Raw genomic sequence first — 22,937 nt, forward strand, 5'->3', positions numbered from 1 at the left:
AAGTAAAGAAAAAAATCCCGCTTTCAAAACTTTACTATTTACAATTTCTTTATCTACTTGTCTTGGAAATCATGTCTGTATTTGCATTGCTACATTGAGTGGATACTTAAAACGCATTTTCTCATTTGCTTTAAATAAATAGATTAGTTTGTCTCTCAATCGGATTATTAGTGCTAAAGACTGCAACAAGTGACCATCATGTATGTAGCATCTTTTCTACAGGGAACTTTATTTAACCACACCATGTTGATCACCGGGAGGATGGACACAGATAAGATCGAGGCAGCTGTATTACCATGGCAACGGCCTACATTCCCAAACTGGACCTGACACTGTGACCATCAACAGGCGGGACAGTGAACCAGCCAATATGACACCTTTATGTTGAGGTTTGGTAATAGTTTGCCAATATTTTATTTATTTTATTGTTTGTTAAATAACAGTCTACTATTTTCTACAAATTAAATCGATTTTTAAAAGTATGTAATGTAAACAACAGAACAGCGCATGAAGGAGTTGTCTTTGGTATTTTTAGTGTCATCCTCAAAAAAAGACTTGACTTGAAAACATGTATGTCAAATGCATTTGGTTTATTTGTTTATTAGGTAAAATTTTCACAAAGATAACTTAACAGAATCCCGTGGTCCGACAACATGCCTGTGCAATCGATGATCTCGGTGAACTGTTTTAAATCCTTAAACAGGATGTGCAAAGGATAGCAGATCGAATCAAGCGGCGTGCAAAGATAAACATGGAGAAAAATGTTGGGTCGCTTCAGGAGCAAGCTCTGAAGAGAAAAGAAAGGCTGAAAGCCCTTAGAAATAAACAACTTCATGTAAGTCGTTCACATAATAAATCGTAGTTTGGGATAATTAAAAGAAAGGTTCTAGTAAACTCATCGTTTTGCCGATGAGGTCAATTTTACAGACTTATCTTGTAGCTAACTTTAGCATTTTAGCACAGCACAGCCGTCGTTATGTCTTCTTAAAATATATATAGTTTGTCAAAGCTAATTAACAAAACTTCTGTCCTTTCAGTAAATATCCAGGTCCAGGAATCTGGTTGTCTAACTCGTATAGTTTGACGCTATGTCCATTAACTGCTGTATGTCGTGCAGTTTTGCCTGTTTATCTATTTTGACGGGTTTTATTGGGGGAAATTGCATGAATTTGTTATTGTAGAAATGCAATGTTATCCATCTCGGAGACTAATTGAAGTTTTTAGTCAGAATGTCAATATTTTTTCAATTATACATTGGGGCAGATTATAGTAAGCTGCAGAAAAGAGTGATGATCCTCACAACCTCCCACTGAGATTACTTTGTAACCTGCATATAAGGTACCCGAGGAAGGGAAGATGAAAGTGAAGACCAATTAGGAAAATTTGTTTGTTTTTTTCCCCCATTTGCATGTAACCATTTTCTATTTTTAAAAAAATGTCTGTAACAGTAAACTTCTTGTCAGATAAAGTGAAACAAGATAACATGTTCATTCTTTTACTTTTCCTGGGTGCTCCCAGGACCTGATTATGCTATTTAATTTTATACTTGGCAAGTGAGCCAAGATAACCACAAAATGCTGTCTGATAGACTGTTCTCAATGCTTAAATGATCTCTTTTTACATATTTGTTTTACAAATCTTGTGTTATGATTTGGGTTTGTTTTGCAGCTACAGGACTTAAGAGACATTTCACTCATAAAGCAAACCATATAATCTTCAGTATAAGAAAATATTATAGTTTCAAATGCGAGGCCATCTGTCCAACATATAATGTTTGGCTGAAATTGAATCATGCAACAGGACAGTGATCCAAAGTTGTGCAGAAATCTAAAACGGCATTATCAGGGTGTTGCAATGGTCCAGTTAACCAGACTGATAGCTGTGATGGAACCTTAAGGGAGTTTTGTATCAACACATGCCATTGTCTACAGCGCTCAGTGAACTAAAGCAACACTAAATTAAATGGACCAAAATTCCTCTAAGCAATTAAAGTCATTGCAGCTCAATGCGGTTTTGCAAGCCCTTGAATCATGAGATGTTCATAGTTTTTCACACACCTTCTGCATGTTGACTTTGTTTTTGTTAAAGGGGTGCTATTATGCTATTTGGAGTTTTCTGAGCTTTCTACAGTGTTACAGTGTTGAATCCTCATCAGACATGTGAACGGCACCGTTTTTTTTTTTTTTTATCACCTAAACGCATGTTTAGGTTTGAGTTTGAGTTCCAGCACACTCTCCGTTCGGTTTCCATGGCGACGAAAAACGCGTCGTTTTAGAGAGTTTTTCTACTTGGAAATCCTTGTAAGGTCTCGGGGGATAAGGTTCGGTGATTGGTTACCTTCTGCTGGTTAACCAGGGCATGTACAAATACATCAGGCGGGTAGAAAACGTCGGATGAAGTTATTTCCATCGATGGCTGGTGAGTTTACCAAAGAGAGACATCCTGCTGCATTCGTTGCTGTGGGTTGCTGTTTTCCACTGCGTTTTCAGGGTCTAATTCAGGTTTCAACATGTGGGGCTCTATGCTATGTGTTGACATTGTATTTTGTTTTTTTTATTGAGTTCATATTAGTCTAATTCTTCTGTTTATGAGATGTTACAATGACGGCAAAAGCAGGTGTGGTGCGCGCTCCCGATGTAGCGCAGTGTCGGGAGGCGGGGCTGAATGCGGAAGAGTCTCAATCCACTCGTTTTGCCCACAGGCTGATCTGACAGCCTACGGAGAGGGTCGGTCTGAAGTAAATAAAGCGATTTATGACAATAACTCGATCAATCCCAGCCCTTCTGGTCTCAGAAATAAAAATAAATTAGCCTTAAATGCACATAATAGTTCCACTTTAAGTAAATGACACGCCATGTTGTTTTGATGTCTTCACCAAATTTGAATATTTACTAAAGGCCATATTTTCATGTTCAAAAAATGTCATGAAACATAAAGTTGTAGAATTTCTGTTTCACGTTGCTCTAAGTGGAAAGGCATCTGTCAAATCACAGATAAGTAAACAAGTTGCTCTTATATTGGAGGGGGTGAGGGATTAGATACAAAGACACAAAATGTAAGCACTTCCCTTGTGTCATCTTTGTTGAATGTCATACCCAAGAACAGGATGTTGCAGCAGATTCTCAGTTATTTCTCCACTGAGCTGCAGTCTGTGTTGAATCGTTTAAAGATTATTCTTTGACAGCATGGGAAATCCCATTCAAGGACATTGGATCAGATCTTTATCACAAACTGCATGCCAAACAGAGACAACCCTAGATTTGCTTAGCAGTGTTTGAGAAATGATTGTTGACATTCCTCAAGTCTGTAGCTGTTGTCCTTCTGTACTGCATTTCAAGAATGAGTTAGTGCCCTGAATTGTTCTAGCAGGTGGACAGGAAACCTCTTCAGGAAAATGCAAGCTGGGAGGGGTTTGATTTCCTTTGTTCAAATTTTCACTTGGAGTCAATATTTTTTTTCAAATCAGTTTCAGAATTTATTCCTCTTGTTTACACATGGATAAGCCAGAGAAGGCCACAATCTGTAATATGTTGTTGTGCATGTAACACATTTCCACTTGTGTTTTTACGCCCAGAAAACAGTGATCTCATTTGCTTGATTTATAAGGTCAAGCTCTCATTTCTCATACTACAATTTTTAAGTAGGTCATTGTTAGAAGTAATTAAGTTGGCATGTAAATTTTGCATTTGACTTCCAAATGATGCAACAACACAAGCAGGAATTCTGTTTTTCAATGCAAATATTGTCCTACTTGTCCACTGCACCAGATCTAAAATGATCTGAAACATAACCCACGTCATCTCTCATGTCTGCACTTCCCTCCTATCTTTGTGTTAATGAAGAAAAACTATTTTAAAGGTATTGGTAGTGGCAGAATTCTGTTATTTTTTCCTGCTTATACTGTGAGAATATCACTTACTAAGTACTAATTATCTCAATGATTGCATGCTGATAATCTCCCAGGGCCAAGATCAGGAAGAGGGGGAACCAGAGAATAAAAAAGCTACACTTGAGGAGACCACAGAAGAAAAGCACAGGTTGGTTCGCTTCACTATCCACAAAATGCATGTTGTTTTCTTGTCTCTTTTCAATACGTTTTGTATTTTTAAAGCTTTATATAGAGTTTGCTCACTATTGCTTTGGCTGAGCTCTTTTAAGTTACACAAACAGATCTGAAACTGATGTGGAAGTGCATCATTGGTGCATTTATCTGCGCCTTATCTGACACTAGCATATGTCTCAGTGGAGGTAGTGAGACGCAATGTTTACACATGGGTTGGACTACAGCCTGGTGTTAGTAGCTGCTCAAATATCCTGCAGCTTGCTCAACTTTGCGGTAGTTGGTAGGAGGGAGCAGCCATCTTTCCTGTCCTTCAGGATCTTTTTTCCATTGTTTATATTTAATGACTTTGCACTGACTGCACCTGCGGGAGTGCCTCTATATTTCCTCCTGTACAACCGGACAGATTCGCCTCATAAAGGTGAAAATAGCTTCAGGGTTAAGAAACTAATTTGCTGTGTAAAGCCATTTGTTAAATGTAGTCTACAGCATGGTGTGAGTGTAATGTATCTTGTCATTGGCATTAAAATTTCATAGGAGATCAAATTGCCAAATGAATGAAAGGGGGAAAAAAATCAATGTTTTTCCTGAGGCTACTTCACTAAAAATGAATGAAATGTTGAAGTTGTAGAAATAAATCGATCACATGAACTGCAAAAAGTACACCATGGAGATTTATCATGTGAAGTGTGGTAAAGTGACTCTTTTTTCAAGGAATCTTGAGTGAGGCAAGTAGATTTAAAGTTCTTCCAAGGGTCCTTTAAAATTGACAGAGATTTCATGTGTTAGCTTGATGTCATTGTAAACGTTTGAACACTCTGCTCTTTAACGGTTCACTTTAAGCATTTAGGGAGGGCCAGAATTGGTTCAGTGCTCTGAATTTATCACCGGCTCACTTTGATGCCACAGTGTGCTTGAAGTGGAAATGTGTAAACGCACTCCAAAGGTTTGCAAGCATTATACTAAGAGACAGCTGAGAACAAAACCTTTGAAGGCAGAAAATTTACAGGCAGTCTGTTTGTCCTGTCTTTTGTTCTGCTAATGGCGGCACTTAGAGTGGTGATGTCTTCAATATCTTTCTGCCCATCTTTGTTTTAGTCTTTTATAAAATATCTTAACATTTGCTGACTGAAAATGGTGTAAAGTTCAGTTTAAATATTAATGGTTACCAGAGAGCAATTCCTAATGACGCTGATGATCTCCTGTCTCACTGTAAAAGGTTAAAACTTCATTGTATGGGCTTCACGATGATCTTACAGTCTGTTCATTTTCTGAGATATTCATGTTCCTCCTATTTTTTATGGCAACCTTTTGAAAATTAGTCCTACTTTCTCCAAATGTCACAATCTTATTGACTGGGGAGGCATAAAATTAAAATTTCTTTTACTTCTCTCAAAAAACTTTGTCAGGTTTTCATGTTTTGTTTTGATCTATAATTGTTTCCCACACCCTCTTTAGCTCATATATAAGAGTTAAATCTGCTCTAGATATTGACACCTGCTGTTTTAGTAGTTCTTGGGCTTGTTCCTCATTAACCACACATGATCAGAATTTCCACATCTTGGATTACATAATGTCTTAAGAATTTGCTGAACACTCCCTTGCTTACAGACCCAAGTAAAGTTTGGGGTGTGTATGTGTCAGCTGTAGACAGATGGCAGAAAATGTGAGGAAATAGGAGGGAGATGACTTGCAACATTTCCAGTTAAACCGTGGATGCTACACTTACAATACTGTCTTTTCAAGAATAGCCCGTAGTTGCCTTTTTACACTAGGAAAATGCATCTTCCTGCTTGTTTTAATAACATAAATTGGGTTTAATAATGTGACAGTGCTTCAGTTAGTCATATTTTGTTTCCTCAGAACATCTGATGATTTTCCTCTTGGCCTTTTTCATTTTATTTACATTGTAGCAGGCATAAAAATGTGTGTTGATGAAGAGGGCATGTTCTCTAGCTGAAAGTACCTCTCAGAAAGTGATGCACATATACAGACCAACACACATGTGAACTTAGATTGTTATTCAGCCAGCTCACAGTAGATCCTGTCTAGCTTCTCTGCCCATACCCATACAAGGCATCGGTCTGTCTGTTTGGCAAGCAGGAGTGTGATGAATCTATCAGGAGTGTACTTTCTTGAGCTTCTTCACAAATCCACATTAATCTCAGAACAGCTGGTAAATCTCCTGATCTGTGCTTGTCCAGACAATAGTTTACCTCTCGTCTCTGGACGCTTAGAACGGTATGTTGAGATTTAGGCTAAACTCGCCAAGAATTCCTGTGTGTCCATGTGATGAAAGACGGCATAATTCAGCCTTAAAGGAAGAATTCCTCAGCTGTTTGCTGCTTTTCTAAAATCTGTGCCAGAAGCAGGTGGAACATGCTAATCAGACATGTTTGCAGGAATAAAGAGGGGCATTATACCCAGACTCCTTTAGACATTAGATGTGCAGCTGTGAAGGGATTGCAGATGGTCTTTTATCCGCTTTCATTTATAATGAAATATATTTGCTTACACTGCCACCTACTGGACTTTCAAGATATGTTTATAGTTCATGCCACAATTAGACTGAGATTGATCTGGTTTTCTGTCCCCAGAGAGCTGAAACTGAGGAATTACACTCCAGAGGATGAAGAACTGAAAGAGAGGCAGGTGCCCAAAGCCAAACCTGCATCAGGTGATGACTTTGACCAAAAGAAAGGAATACATTTCCGAGCATTTGAGCTTCGCAAGCCTGCTGTTAAAGTCCAGTTGTTATCATAATGTAGCTACATGGCCACCATGCTCATGCTCTCCATTAAAAGTATTACTGCCAGCTGCTCTTATCACACATCACATTCTCTGTTTTCAGTGGAAGACAAAGTCAAAGATCAACTGGAAGCAGCCAATCCAGAGCCCATAATTGAAGAAGTGGTGAGTACTTCTTGTGGTGTAAATGTAATTTCCACAACTGAAACATTGTCAGCTGTCTCATTCAAATGTGTACTTTCCTCAGGATTTGGCCAACCTTGCCCCAAGAAAGCCAGATTGGTAAGACATTTTCTAAAATAAAATTTCCAGCCTTTTTTTTTTTCTCTTTTTTTTCAGGTTTTGACTTTTTTCTTATAATTCTAAATTCAGGGATCTAAAGCGTGATGTGGCAAAAAAACTGGAGAAGCTGGAGAGGAGAACACAGAGAGCCATCGCTGAACTCATCCGTTAGTATCTCCCACTTCATGTTTTTGGTCTTTATTGCAGAATGTTTACAGTGCCTCTGAGATAACCGTGCATGAGACGGGCGTGAAATATTAGGCTAATTGCTTTGGGGCTCCCAGATTACAGAGGCTTGAAGCCATCTGATAACATCGGTGGTGCGATTGCTCCACTGATGGGTGAGCCTCATTCTAACAATAGGTGGAAACTTTCAAGGGAATTGAGATGGGAAGAAAACATTAAAGTGCAGTGGGAGTTTTCAGGAGGCAGTGATAGCCTTGATTTAAAAAGAATTACAACACAAATTGTATGTTTTTCAGTCTGCATAAAAAACAAATATTTCCTGCCAGCAGGTTTTCTATCTGTGATCAGGACATCATACATAAAACCAGTAACACTGTTTGCATGTAGAAAGGGTAATGCTTCATAAAAAAATAAAAAAAGCCCACATACTGTAATAACATAAAACTGTGCCAAAGCGTCTGTCCAACAGCTAAACGTCATGGTTACAGGATTCATTGCATAGATGACTCAGACTGAGAGTTTGTTTGTGTCCATGCAGGGGATCGTCTGCGAGGCAGAGAGGAGGAGTTAGCTGGCGCAGTCGGAGCAGTCGGAGCGGAGGGAGAAGACTCGGATTGAATACATAACACAACAGGGAAATAAAAGGAGGCTACATAGGGATGGCCTCAGTTTACTGGGACTGGTTCTCGTGCTGTGAGATGAATAGTTTCATCACATAAATGTTTTCTTTCAGTACTTCATACAGGAATTATTTTTTATGTAATATTATAATTCTGTATGTGTGGTTTACTGAAGTGTACTGTCCTTGTAAACAGCAATGTTTTTGATATTCTCTTAAATATTTGAAGTAAAAATTATTTACATTTTTGACAATTTTTCCACACATTTTTTCAATCCTCTCTTTTTACTTAAGATTGAAGGCTGTTTTAAAATCCTCTACCATGATATAACTCCGCATTTGACTTTCTAATATCTGGAAAGAAAGAAAGAGGAAAAGTTTGTAACCTGGATTTATAAAGCAAATGAACAGAAACCTCCCTTCAGAAAAGCACATTGGTGATAAATATGTTTCTACTGGCAAAAGTGCAGCAATGTCTCTCATCCCTTCAACAGGCTTGTTTGAAGCATTAAGGGCCAAATTACTCATATGCATCATGTAAAAACAAAACTAAGCAGACTGCTGAAACAACTAAACTGGGTTAAGAACTGTCACTGCATTAATAAAACCTGGAAGGATGGTGAGTCAACATCATCAAGCAAGAATTGAGGTCAGATTAAAGTCTTGAATGATCTCAATCAACTTCTGACAAAAAACAGACTGTTGTAATGCCTGTAAACATGTTTATCCAACTGACATTGTATAAAATCATAATAGTAAAAACTAGTTAATGCAATAAGAGGCAAAATTACTCCTACATGTAACAGATGGACTTCTGTGAACCACATTTATGCTGCAGTTACATATTTTTGGATGTTTTTGCTTAAACCAGTAAGTGTAAATACTTCTATTCAGTTTTTTGTGTTTCATGAGGCAGCTACATCCACCTGAAACTGAAAAGTTGACCATTTCAGCAGTTCTGCTCTAATAAAACAATTTTATATCCATGGTATCTGATAAAATCACCATTCTAATACCTTAATGACATCGATGAAGTTGCCATGTCTTATTGAAACAATGTTTTTCTGAGTCCACTGTGTTGCAGCATTGGGCACATTTTGGGCTTGGTTACCTTCTTGTGCATTTATATCCAGAGAGGATGGTTGTCCAGTTGAAAGGCCATGTTGAGCTATGGCCATTGCTCAGCAGAACTGTGCATGTGACTGCAGTTTGTGGTTGCTTGATTTGATCTGGTTTAGTAGCATCATGTGGGGAAAAAAGTAACTTATTTGAACATACTGACTGACCAGGTTCTTCCATTAACCCCTTAACCAGTGGGGCTCTGCCCCGAGCTGTTTTTATGTGTTTTTTCATGTAAAATCTTGTACAATTGGTTAGACATTTCCTATTTCAGTTTTTTTGCGAAAGGCAGACCAGACGGTTTATGATGCTTTGGCTGATCCATCGGTAAATTTAAAATATGATATCAATGCTCTTCTGATAAAATAACATGTCATCATCTTCAAAAGCACCCAGGGACAGACCCCAGTGGTTAAGGTGTTAATAATTACTTGATGGGATGGGTAAACCTAAGTCAGGGTGGAGCAATGGAAAAAAGGTTCATGAATCATTGGACATCACCGTTACACACGGTCTGGCCAATGCAGAATCCAGACAATCCCCACTGTGAACCTGGGATTCGCTGGGAAATAAAATACAGCTGTTAGATTCTCCCCATCTACATCGTGGTGAGCAATTAATGCAACATGGAGAGGAATTAATGTGAAATTGTCTGGTCTTATCTAAATAATGCCAAGGCAAATATGTACATAAATCACAGCTAAATGTGATAAAATAAATTATTAATGTTTTACTTTTTTTGTAAACTTGTTAAGCAAACAATACATTTTTTTTTATAGCACAGAACAAAAATGATCAAAGAAGGACAGAAGTTATTCCCAGATAATTTACTATACTTTCTAATGTCCCAACAGGAAATTGTCAAACCGTCAATGTCATGATTAATTTCCATCTGTTTAGTCACTTAGGAGTCAATGAGACAGAGTGAGACATAGCTTTTATATATATTTATTCAGAAAATTACCTGAAGGTTCTCTCTAATGACTATTTAGTGACTTCTAAGCACATATGGTAATTACTGCAACATCAATGTCTTGCTACATTAGAATCAAAAGCTTGTTTTGATTCAATGGGTGATAAAGAGGAACATATGAACAATTCGCTGTATCTGGTACGGCATTCCCAAGTGGTTTCTATTGTAAGCGCCTGAACTGATATGCTCCTGTTCTTTTTTACAATAAAGTGCATCTTCTGTCTGTAGACTTAAACCGTCTCCTTCAGGAGAGTATTGCACATTTCATGACATAAAAGTCCACAGTTTCCCTTCACAACATCTTACTTCTTTCCTCAAAAGGCAAATGATCAACAAGGCTCTGAAGACAAACTAAGCATAGCTTAGTTTGGGGGTTAGGGTTAAGCATTGCTTAGTTTGTCACTGCTCTTCTGAAATTCACAAAGTCTACATAAATATATGACTGAGATGTTACTGATATGATTAGCTGCTCGTACTTACACAACACAACCTTCAAATATATACCACGCTTGGCGCTGACGCTCACGAACTACAGACATTTATAGCAGAATGAGTAATACGGTGTAAACGGAAGTGCAGACATTGTGGCTCTGGAAGCTTGTTAATCATGTTTAGGCATTGGTGCAGCTCTAAAGACAGAGGATCACTGAGGATGTGATATATCCTGGATTTTTCTATGCAATTAAATTACACTGATATACAGTGGTTCAACAAAGCATCAAATCTTACATCATTGAGGGTCAGAAGACGTGTTGGCACTCGGAGTGGAAGAATAAATACTCCTTCATGCAGGTCAACTAAAGATAAAGGGTATTACATCACAGAAGCAGAACTAGAGGGTCTGTACTTGACCAAGCTGCAGGTTGGCATCCAGGAACCACGCAGACCTTTACGGAGTTAGCCCTTGATCGGGATTGCAGCAGAGTTTGTGGATACTTCGGTGTAATAGTTGGCTGGTAGGGTGGCTGATCATCTGATTCAGTCATGGCTTCCTGGAGATTTAAGACTGTCAGTCACAGGGTGAGCCGGCAGATTCGATCTTCCTGGCTGCAGGACCCAGTTCCACTTTGCACACCCTTTGTGCAAACTTCAGAGAGCATAATGTTTCTCCTACATTGCTTTCCAAAGCGGACACCTTTAATGGCACAAAGCAAACAAACAGTATTAGGATTGGCATTCACTATGGAGTAGTAAATTTGGCTGGAACATCACTCTTACCTGCACCACCATGACAGTTTTGCTACCTTTGCCCAGGGAGTCTTGTAATAAGTATGTGAGGCGGGAGTTTCTGAAGGGGATGTGAGTCTGCCGAGCCCGAAGTGCCTGAATGACGTCTCCCAGTGCCAGCAGGGAGCGGTTGATGTTCTGGGCCTCTTTAAGCCTCTCTCCCTCCGCTCCAGACTTCCAGACCCTCTCTGAACCAGCCAGGTCCACCAAGTTCAGTTTGCCTAGTGAGACGACACAGGTAGTCATGATCACAGCCACTTCAAAGCGCTTCCCTTGCTTTCTCTCTCAGCCTTTCTTAGTGATGCCCTTCGGGACAGTTTGGTTTTGCAGATTTCAAGCCTGACCTGAGACTCGCCCACACTCTTCCCCCCAGAGACAGGAAATACAAACAAGACTAACCTGTGGTTTTGGACCCGGTGGCGAGGTCAGTGCCCTGAACAGTGATACACAGCAGAGCGTGGGAGCGTGAGCTGTGTTGGTTCATCTGAGTTCCAAAGGTGATCCTGTTCCTTCGGGCTGTGGCTAAAATCTTCAACACAAAATCAACCTGATTTTACCTACAAACTCTACATTACTGGATGATCATTAAAACAGTTTGCAAACATCTGATACCTTTTTGATATGCTGAAAGCTCTTGACTTCAATAACCCTGAGGCCTGGTACATGTAGCTGTCCTGTTCCATCCGGGTTGATCTTTATATCCAGTTTATCGCCATCTTTACTGAGGAGGTCTCTAAAAAACAGAATATGACCAATCATCTAGCAGCAGGAAATCAGGTTCTTGCCTCAAGCAAGAAGCACCAAACTGTACCTCAGCACTTCATTGTAGATCTCCACAGAGCTGACTGTGACAGTGTAAGACCACATGTCCTTCCTCTCCTCGATCTCACTGAAGAGATGTTTCAGGGCTCGTTGGTTTATTCCTGGGTTTTCTGCACTGCCCTGGAAATCAAAGGTTATAGGGTTATTGGGTCAGGTCTTATCAGCAAAGCCACGGTTTTCCTCACGGTGAGTCAAACAGAACCACAACAAAACCACTTTATCACTTGGCTGGTTCTAGTTTCAGAACTAATTAGGATGCCAATGTCATGAATTGAATCACACTTTCTGTAACTCTGTATACTTATCTCAGTTCCAGATAAAATGACTTCACATTTGTCCCTTTACAGCATTGAGAAAAGCCATTAAACATTATGTTAAAATGTACAAATCAGCAAAAGTGCACTATGAGTTTTGTTAATTTATTATACAGCGCAGATTAAATTAAATCTAAAAAAAAAACAAAAAAACAATAAACTTACCAACAGAAACCAGTGGAAGTCATTGGACCATAAGAGCTTTTAGGATACTAAACAGTGGGATTATGCTAAAAGTGTTCATTTTGTTTTTTAACCCTGTAATATCAGAACCATTGCATACAGTAGGTTACTTAAAGCTTTATTGTTTTCTTAATTTAATAAAAGTATCAGATCATTTTATTATAGAGTAGCAATGCAAGTTACAGTTAAAAATAAATGTAATAGATATTAATATACTTCCCTTGTCGATAGCATAATATGCTCAGAAATGTGTTATCTTCGAATCTGAAACATACTGGAGACATAAAGTTTCCCTCTGTACTGTAGCGTCCTACTTTTTGGGTTAAGAATTCAGTGTAACAAAACACCCGAGGAAACTCCAATGTCAGAAATGCTAATGCCGTGTAAATGATACTTTAACTTAATATTTAACATATTTACAATAAAAACTAGAAATTTTTACCTCCATTGTGTATGTTTTCCCAGATCCTGTCTGTCCATATGCAAATATGCAGACATGGTAGCCATCGATGCAGGATGTCACAAGAGGTTCAATCTCCTGAAAAACCTGATTAAACCAAATGAAGGGTAATCTGGTGGGTTAGATATGTTATTAAAATCTCTTCTCAGTGAACCTGTGTTTTAACTACCTCTTCTTGTGTAGCCTGTGGGTTAAAAACCTTGTCCAGCTCAAAGATGCGGCCCTTCTTTTTGCTAAGCACAGTGAGGGAGGACTCATTGTTGGGATCTGTGGTTACAACCACAGACTGGCCCTCCTCATGCTGGTCCTCCTTCAGCACGGGCTTCACCCGACAAAGAACACGAATGTTGCCTAAAAAACAAAAATGGCCAGAGCTCTCAGTCAGCAACAGACCCCAATTTTTGTAGCCAGTTTAATCTTCATTCATACTTCTATACCTTTGAGCTCCACCAGCTGTTCGTGATACTTCCTGCGCAGTGCGACCTCCTTCCTGTATTTCTCCAAAAGATCTTTGTTGGCTGCAGTCATTTCACTAATAGCTGCTGAAATCTGGCAAAGACAAACACACATGATCCACTTACCTGATGTTTCTTTCCCCTAAATATTCTCCAACGTTTGTATGAGACTATGCACCTGTTTCTTTGCCTCACTGATAGCTGCTCCATAAAACTCGGAGAAGTTTCTAACCTGGCTCCTCAGACTAGCATAATCTGTCTTCATGCAGCGTAGAGTTGGTGGAAGTGCAGTTAGACGCTTTTGCAAGGCTAAAAAAAAAAGAGAAAAACACACAGAGAAACACACGCTGGTTCCAGAAACAGACGAGAAATTTGTCTTTTCCTTTTGAAACTGGGCAACTCCGTGAACTCACTGAAAAATTGGTCCTGCAGGTTCTGAAAGTGCTCAGCTGAGCAGCTGGCAGCAGCCTTTACTGCCTCCTCCTTCTTTGCCTCCAAGTGTCCGATCTCTTTCAACAACTCCTCCCTCAGTTTTCCGATTTCTCGTTCATACGCTGCAATCTGCAAAAGAAGGAGCGGGTATCGGTCTGTTAGCTTGGTTGCTCCAAGCTGTGCAAGTTCAGCTTTGTTATTAGTTCATCTGTCAAACTAAGATAATCCAGATTTAAAATTTCAGCAGTAAGGTAGAAACCTGCTCTTTTTTTGTTTCTCCCATTTAATCATCTGTTCTTTGAAGAGAGTGTTTCATTTACCAGTCTGAACTTATCAGTACTATCTCTGCATCTTCATAACATGAGGACTTTCTCCCAGGTTCTTTTGACTCTCAGTCCAGTAGCCAATGATAAGGCGGACATTTCGCCTTGCTGACACAAACTGGTAAAAGCCTGGTCAGTCTTTCATGCTCCATGCAACTTTCTTTTCCCAGAGAATTTTTACATCAACGAAGACAAGCCGTATAATAAGCACATAAGAACTGGTATTTTATAAGCATGTGTCTTTAAAAGCACTTCTAAAAGATAAGAATTTAGTTGCCTCAGTTTGTTACCTTGTGCTGCAGGTTGCAGCTGTGCTCGTCTGACTTCCTGATCTGTTCCTCCAGCTGTTTGCATCGCTCATTCTGACCGCACAGCCTTTCAGACAGCATCTCATTCCTCTGTCTGGCTTTCGTCAGCTGCTTTACTGTAGCTGGTGATTCCACCTCCACAGACTGGGTGACATACTAGGAGAGATGGTACAGATTTATTGAGAAATGGTCATTACACCCTGAACACAAAAATATGAGCACAAGTGTGTCTCCATTTATCAAATGCCTCTTTGAAATCCATAATGTCATCAATGGCTCCAAAGCTGGTGTTCATATCTGTTAAGATGCTCTTTAGGATAATTTACCTTAACAACTGGCTCCTTGCATCTCTCTCTATCCAACTCCAGCTGCAGCTCCTTCACTCTGTCCTCCCGTTTCCTCAGCTCCTCTCCTCTTCTCCACTCGCTTTGCTCACTCTTTCGCTCCAGCTGTGAAAGCTGCTCAGCACGCTGTTGCAGCGATATCTCCAGCTGCTGCACTCTGCTACGGAGATTCTCATTCTCCTTCATGCAAACACAGTGAAATACAGGTTTAAACAAGTTTACTCTTGTTAGCATTTGCCTGAATAGCACAGAGCGAGCTCTGAACTGTCCCGATGCCACTCACCTTCATGAGCATGGTGTTGGACTGGGATGGGATGGCTGAGAGCTGCTGCAGGAGGCCCTGTGTGACACTCAGGCTCTGCTTCAAGCTCTCGTTCTCTGCTGATAGACACAGCACCCGCTTCTCTGAGTCCGTAGCACCCTGAGAATATCAAATGTAAGGTCGAGCTCCAATAAAGATAGAAATGAAATGAAAAGCAAAATGTTTTGTTGTTGTTATTTAAATTCCTCTTAGCTGTCCTTTTAATTTAGTATTTTTCTATCATATTATGATTAGGGTGTAGTACATGATTCACTAAGGGCTTCTTGGCACGGTAACACTATTTTTAATTTAGTTGGTGTGGCAACTTTGCTGATGGCAGGAAAAAAACTGACAAATGGTTTAATCAATAGCTTGGATGACTCACAGTGGCTGTTCTCAGCCTTGACAGCTCATCTTCACGCTCCTCAATGCAGCTCTTGAGCTCATCAATCTGTGAAAAATCGAAACAATAAAACTTTAATTGAATTTCTTCACAAGAGACACATTTCCTTCTTTTATCTGCAGATTAATGTGAAAGTTTGTTCAGTTTTTAGAGGAATTCAGATATATATTTACTTATTAGTTAACGATAACTGTGTGTCCATAAGTAACAGTTTAACTAATAGGTAACTATGTACCTGCTGTTGAAAGGCTTGTATACGACAGTGTCTGTCTTTATCTTTCTGCTCCAGCTGGGAGTGTAGCAAGCGGAGTTCTCCTCTCAGTTTACTCCTCTCACCCTGAAGCTCACACAGAGACTCCACCAGCCTGTGAACCCCGGCTTGTGTTGCTTCGTCGCTGCCAGACCCACCTGGGCAGACAAAAGATACAAACTATTTTTGTTCTACAACACCATAAATGCTGTTCATAATAATAACCTCAATCATTTTCAGTCATCTCTTGAACTAAAGCAATATTAGGTCAGCCAGAAATAGCTCCAGTTAATATCACTTTCTTTGACCCACATGTCATTTTTTCATTTAAAAGCGTTTTCCACTGCAAACGTCAAAGCCCATGTGTAAGTGTAATATTAATGACCATTAAATATGCACTTACCGTGAAGCTCTCACACATACCATACAGCCACTGTGCATTGCAGCTAGTTTAACATTACTGTGCCTGTGTTTAAAGACCTCAATAAAATTACTGCAACTTATTGTGGATAATACAGATTCACATCAATAAGTTGGAATGACCCCCTAAAACCCCCCTTGTCTCCAGTAAGAGCTCGAGCAGCATCCCCAACTTTCCTCCCCCTTAATGATTTCCCCGGCTTTGTCACCTCTGATATTAATAGCAAAGCTAATTTTATCAAAACAGCATGTAGAGGCTTTCAGTGTCACAATGCTGCAAGAATGTGATCCCCCCCGTTCAACGTTCAAGGAAAATTTAGTTCATTCGACTAAAAAAAAGAAAAACTGCATTTGTTGGCTGAAGCATAAAACCCTTCAGTTAAGTCCAACACTAAATAAAGAATCAGCACAGCCAAGTCACCAAGCAGCTGACAAACTGCATTTTCATGATGCACTGTGTCACTCAGTCCTGCATTTTGCATTACACCTTTCAAACAAACCAAATAGCCTTGTGGCTTTGCAACATGGACCTTAGGCTAATTTTAGCTCAACACGTTTACACGTGCTGCCCTGCATGTGCCAGACCTTGTAAGTGCATTTGCTACACATAAGACACCACTAACAAACATATTTTATTCATGCTAGACAGTCACAGAGCTGCTACCAACATACCAAAGACTCTCCTCTCACACTTAGGTATCTTTATCCAGCAGTTAATGAGATTCTGTGCCTAAAATGTTCTTCTATACATAGATGTATATGAACAGGGTAGGCTGTTATGCTGTACTTGCTATCATATATTGACAGATTCTCATGGGGCTACATAAATCATGATATGGTCAGGGATGCGGTATGGATGTTGTGGTTTTCCAGCACCTGTTAACAAACTGAGTATATGCACAGCAAAGAGTTATGCTGCCGAGCTGTTGATGGGTTCTGCTCTGAAGTCAAGGACCATCTGGTCAAGCATGAAACATAGCAGGTACAGACATCTAAAGCTCTGGTTTCCACCACATCTGCACAGGCTTATTCTGGTCTCTGGGACTTCACTGATGCCAAACAACACAAACAGCCTTTAAATTGAATCAGTTTGCTCTGCTGCTGATGTTTGTCTATAAAAAGATAGGACAATGTGTTCCTGGTTCTCAAAACTAGGTAAACGCACAAACAATGAAAAACACATAACACTATATGTTGCTGAACCATAACACTTCCGATCATTTCAAGAAAACATTTGTACTCTTCCTTCACCACTAATGTGTCACTGCCATTGAGTGTTTCTGTACTGTACTTCACTGTGAGAGAGAACACAAACCATTCTCTTATTTATTACATAACCTTGTGGGATTCACCTATTACAACAGAGAGTGGCCTTCTTTATTTATCCAAATCTAAAGTATCTAAGCTGGTCTTAGTCTCATGTGACATTTTCTGCTCTTCTTTTCACAGTAACCAACGTACATTTGAGTTCTGTCAGAGAAAAGACTGATGACTTCTTCTCTGTGTTTTAAAACACGCATAGCATGAGAATAGAAATCCATCATATTAAACCTTATTTTCCCTTCCCCCATCATCACACCTCCTCTTCCTCCCTCTCTCCAATCATTCCCCTTCTTCCTCACCCTCACAAAGTGGGCTGGGGCTCTCCTGCTGGCCGATAGCCTCCTCCAGGCTGCTTATGATGCTGTTCTTGTCCCGCAAGTGCTGGCGGTAGGAGGCCCTCAGAGCTTTCATCTGACGTCGGTGTTGGACACGGTGCCTCTTAAGCTGGACTCTGTACTGGTCGGCTTGCTGCTGCAGCTGCTGGAAGTGGGAGTACTGCTCCAGAAAACTTAGCAAGTGGGACATTACAGCCACCAGGGGAGACTCTGCCAACTGTGTGGTACAAAAAAACACACAGAAAGCTAAGAACCGATGCAGAGTGGCCGTTGACGGGAGCTGGAATTTATTTTGCTCTACTGCCTCAGGTGGGCAGTGCAGCAGAGGTGGCACAGTTTGGCTACCTTTGCTGTGGTTTCCAGCTGAACTTGGGAAGCTCTCCTCTTCTCAGCATCCTGCTTGAAAGTCAAAAAGGCAGCCAGAGGAGTGCATGCTGGTATGTCTGAGGGATCACCCTCATCTTCGTCACTCAGTTCATCAGTGTCACTGCTACTGCCTGGGGTACATCACATAAACAACAAATTTAAAACTGCATGTGCCAAATATTTGATGCTATATTATAAATTATGAAATGCAGCAATGCATCATTTCTCTCTTATACACCTGTTCAATTCACTCACTTGATTCACTGAAGCGAGCACAAGCTTTTTCCCCCAATCTGGGGGTGTGGCCATCTCTCCTCCTGATCCCTGTTTCCATGGAAACAGGACCTGGCTCCTGAGCACAGCATCATATATGAGGGTCAGACAGCAAGACACACACATATACACACACAAAAGCAATACACATAACAAACCCAGACATGCGCAAAACTGCATGTAATGCAAAACTATAGGAAGCTGATAACCCATTGGATGCCTCTCACAGAAAAAGAAAACACAAAGAAGACAGGGATTCCCGAGAATAGACGGGATATGACTAGACATACATCTGGGGAAGCTCCACATGCCCCCTCCAATGCATCCTCCTCTTCTTTCTTAAAGACAGTGTAGAAGATGTAGACTAATAGCGAGTAAAAGGCGTACATCTTCACGCCATCCAAGAGCCCCTGTAAATGACAAATGGACTCACTAATTACACACCTTCTTGACCTGAAATTGTTCTGACAAATAAATACAGGGATCAAGGTTGCATAATAAGAAAATTGTCATTTCATCAGAATTCCTCCACAGGTTAAGTAATTTTTTTTTCTTTTTTTTCAGTCAGTCCATTCCACAATGCTAAATTCCTTCCCTTTGTTACCTTATTGAATGTTTTTTCTTCTTTGGTTATGACAATCCGTCACTCCCGCCATTTGTAGTCCATAGTCACGCTCCATCTGTGTTGTCAACTGCAACTCTTCCCGCGCAGCCCTTTCTCTTGGATGCAACAGCATCCTTCCACTGTGTGCAGCTCATCTGTGCCTCCTTCTCATCCCCTCATCCTCTCTCCTCCTCTTCCTTCTCCTCACTCTGTTCCATCTACAGGCTGCATCTGCAGCGAGCATGCTCAGTTCTTCCTGATATGCTGCAGTGGTGAAAGAACAGATGCAAATGGATATGGAGGCTGTTGGAGGTGGGGAAGTTGAGGCTGGTATCAACGGGCAGTCAGAGGACAATGAGTGTCAGTTTGGGACCCTTACAAAAATGAATAATTAAGCAGAACTCACTTACAAAAATTCAGACATTAGGGAAATGACAACAATTGGGGAATTCAATATTTTTTAAATATGAAGGTATGAAAAGGATGATGTTATTTATTTTTGAGACCTTAAAATTTTTTCATATTTACTCATGTTCCTCTTGTGAATAATACCATTTTCAGTCACAAATAAAGAGAACATTACCTGATCGATGTTTAAACTTCTACATAGTTAAAAATGAAAAAAGCTGCATTAGAAACTGCAATAATAAAAACCATGTAAATAAATACTTTAAGAACACACAAACAGCTAAATTATATAAGGATTTGGGGCTCTCAAAACTCTCACATGCTGATTAGCTGACTGAACACATTACAAAGCTATATCTGCTTTGAAGTTTGATGGAGGAACTGTCCCAGAGACCACCAAAGAGCCACAGATGCCTGCAGTTATACTGCAGTGAAGTAGCTGGGGCAGCTGCTCACACCACCGAAATCCTGAGAGACAATCTGCAGCATCCACCACAAATCTCTATCAAAGTCCAGCAAGGGCAACAGTGGACAACAGAAAAGGGAATCTCATTTAAGTGTTAGCAAGTTTTACAGGTCATCATAACAGAAGTTTCATTTCATTAATCATTACATTTGCTACAAACTCAACAAAACAAGTGTTTGTAAGAGTGATGATAAAATGAGAGCTGAACCAGGAGCTTTGACCACTGCAGATATTCTTGGTGATACTGCTGAGGCAGCAGAATAAATACTTTCCAGACTCTAAAGGTGGGGAGATTTTTTAATCCAAAGAACTAAAACTGTTAGCAGAGGGATGTGTAAAAAGAAAAAAAAAAACACTGTTAAACATCTAAGTCAGAGACTTTCATTATTTTCATTATTTTTACTCCATCAGAGCTAAAACTAAAGTTAGGTGATCACTGACTTGTATTGTGTGTCTTTTAATTAGTTAACAAGTGAAAGATTGACAAAGAAAATCCTGTAACATTTTAGATGAGAATTCAGATCATTTTTTTTCTAATTGCAAAAACAGCACAGTTTAATCGTGCTTTTCAATTACTTTATAGGTTTTTAAAGGTTTAGGAAATTAATTAGCACAGTTTGACTTGATTTCTCATATATATGTCAATCCTAATATATTATGATATTATCTCATGCAAATATTTCCATGCATACAGAAGTAGTTAATAATTACTGTTACTAATTACCACTGTAATCACTGTTTGCATTGAGTCAACCTATTCAGGGTGCACCCTGTCTCTGACCTGGTAGCAGCTGGAATAGGCTGCAATCTCCTTGCAACCTAAAACTGGAATAAGCAAGTAGAAGTAAATGGGTGATCTATAAGGCATTTTTATTAATACTCCACAATAAGATCACAAAGAAAAAATAGCAAATATTTAATCTTTAAAAGGTGGCGCTTATATCTTTTATGAATACTTTACTCAGGCACTTAAACTTCTGTCAAGTTTGTAACTTGATCACCCCTGACACAGTCAGTAATAAACATGTTTTTAACCAAGCAAACTGTAACTGATTTAAAGATTTATGTTACATCGATCAGTCACATCCAACAGAAACCTGCTGAGAGCTTGCGTTGATGCCCAGCAACCCATCACCAACGACCCCTTTAAAAGCCACTTCATCAGTCCTTCTTTAGTGGCTGGATAAATAAGTGGAGCAAAAGCATTAGTTCCGACTTTTTCTGTAACAAATAAAGGAAGAGTCAGGGCCACAGAGCCAAAGGCCCCTAAAGCGTTACTAGCGAACAGGCACACTGTCAGGGAGCAGGAAAGAGATGACAGACCAAGGCAGCGAGTCATGACTGCAAGAGTATCTGCTGAGAGCCAGTCTGAGAGTCCAAGCAGCAGACAGGAGCCACACAGGAGAATATGTGCTGTGTTGTGGTCTTCACTGAGCCACAGGAAGTCAAAGGAGACCAGTGCCGGAGCCAGAACCTCCCCAGTCCATTGTGCTTCCTTTTGGAGGGAGGTGAAGTATAAGCTGGAGGGATGGAAGATGTCAAGTGTTGCAGAGATACCAAGCACAAAGAGGGCAACTGATGGGCCCCTGTGATTCTGCAAAAGAGGTGGACACAATTGATTTCTCACAGGATGATTAATACAGGGAATAAGGTTAATGCATTTTCAATGTAAATACAGACATGCAAGCCCTCAGAGCTTTTATTGGAGCCCACAACTAATATGCAAACTTTACATTCCAAATAAATGATACAGTATATTATAGCTGCAAAATAAAGAAAGAAAATAAGCACTTTTAGGTTAATCAAAAGTAGCTGCAGTAATTATTAACTAATATACTAGTTTATTACTTAGTTTTTAATTTGTTTTAACGTGCTATATTGATTATTTTGCCAGGAAATAACGAAAACACTTTTAACTAAACATCATATATAGAATTTAATAACTTTCTTCGATTTAAAAAAAAAAGCAAAGAATTTTAGTTTAATACAGAAGACATGTGTCACGTTTCATTCACGTTTGAAAGATTACACCTACCTTAAACAGCTTATAGGAAGAGTGCAGCGCTGTGGCGGACAATAAGATGTCTGTACAAGCGGTCACCAACACTGTTACACTGGACGCCATTGATACCGAAGTGGAATGACACTCGTGAAAACATCTGCAAACCTCCCAGCACCTTCCCCACTGATCCCAGAAAGTTTAATTTCTGTATCTTCACAGTTATTACAGCTATAGCATATGTGACTTTTAGGTGGTAACTCACTGTTAAACCTGGACACACCAAAGCAAACTACGTGAGGGCAAGAACTGTGGCGGGTTTGTTTTTACACGTGACGTCTTTGGACAGTGCGCAGGCTCCGTGAGATGCATTTAATTAGCTCGTAAAATATAAGATTTTTCCTGCAACACTATGGTCACATTACATTTTCATTCATTGCTTCATTTTCTTTCCGCTTAGTGCAATTAAAGGTCGTAATGAAGCTGGAGCCCATCCCAGCAATCACTGTGCGAGATGCAGGGTACACCATAGACATCATATATACGTAGACGCCGCATTGTATCACGCCGCCTATACGAGCTGACGTCTCATCGCGCCGCCATCTTGGATGGGTCTCCCATGCGCCTCCAATGAATTTATTTGTAAGGTGTAGGTTTAACCACGACAAGAACTCCACGGATTTTTACATGATTTTCCTCACAGTTTGGTTTGTTACAAAGGGCAGAGATATTGTTATGATACAGATCACTATAAAACATTAAAAAACAACGTGCTTTTAAGTTAAGATATTTTGATAAGTCCAATAGTTAGGGATCACTAGCTATCTAACTATCCCTTAGTTATGCTGCGATAGGTTTAGACTGCTGAGGGACACTTCCTGGTACACAAGGGCTGCTAACTTTCCAAAAAGCTTGGAGAAAAAGATTTAATGAA

At 39.8% G+C, this 22,937-nt stretch overlaps 2 protein-coding genes across 2 annotated transcripts; one reads left to right on the forward strand and one right to left on the reverse strand.

Moving 5' to 3' along the window:
- The first annotated feature begins 727 nt into the window (after positions 1-727).
- On the forward strand, positions 728-10,172 carry ccdc12 (coiled-coil domain containing 12). The gene is made up of 7 exons (XM_079240585.1): positions 728-835; positions 3,964-4,037; positions 6,658-6,737; positions 6,912-6,973; positions 7,056-7,090; positions 7,181-7,257; positions 7,815-10,172. The coding sequence occupies exons 1-7, from the start codon at positions 752-754 to the stop codon at positions 7,892-7,894; spliced, it is 492 nt and encodes a 163-aa protein (XP_079096711.1). The 5' UTR covers positions 728-751; the 3' UTR covers positions 7,895-10,172.
- An 824-nt stretch (positions 10,173-10,996) lies between these two features.
- On the reverse strand, positions 10,997-18,915 carry LOC306755530 (kinesin-like protein KIFC3; the record flags this gene model as incomplete). Its single annotated transcript, XM_079239942.1, has 19 exons — positions 10,997-11,122; positions 11,206-11,435; positions 11,614-11,743; positions 11,827-11,947; positions 12,026-12,156; positions 12,976-13,080; positions 13,163-13,344; positions 13,431-13,542; positions 13,627-13,757; positions 13,862-14,009; positions 14,494-14,667; positions 14,838-15,035; positions 15,139-15,276; positions 15,542-15,607; positions 15,795-15,967; positions 17,852-18,104; positions 18,233-18,384; positions 18,509-18,605; positions 18,817-18,915. 19 exons carry the CDS (start codon positions 18,913-18,915, stop codon positions 10,997-10,999), a joined length of 2,766 nt encoding a protein of 921 aa, XP_079096068.1.
- Positions 18,916-22,937: the final 4,022 nt, after the last annotated feature.

This window comes from Telmatherina bonti (genome assembly GCF_933228915.1).
Source record: "Telmatherina bonti genome assembly, chromosome: 5".
Taxonomy (NCBI): Eukaryota; Metazoa; Chordata; class Actinopteri; order Atheriniformes; family Telmatherinidae; genus Telmatherina; species Telmatherina bonti.

Coding starts and splice junctions, on each gene's coding strand:
- ccdc12 (XM_079240585.1), top strand. CDS start 752: ATGGAGAAAAATGTTGGGTCGCTTCAGGAGCAAGCTCTGAAGAGAAAA. Junction 6,738..6,911: donor CAAAGCCAAACCTGCATCAG/GTGATGACTTTG, acceptor CTCTGTTTTCAG/TGGAAGACAAAGTCAAAGAT. Junction 6,974..7,055: donor AGCCCATAATTGAAGAAGTG/GTGAGTACTTCT, acceptor TACTTTCCTCAG/GATTTGGCCAACCTTGCCCC.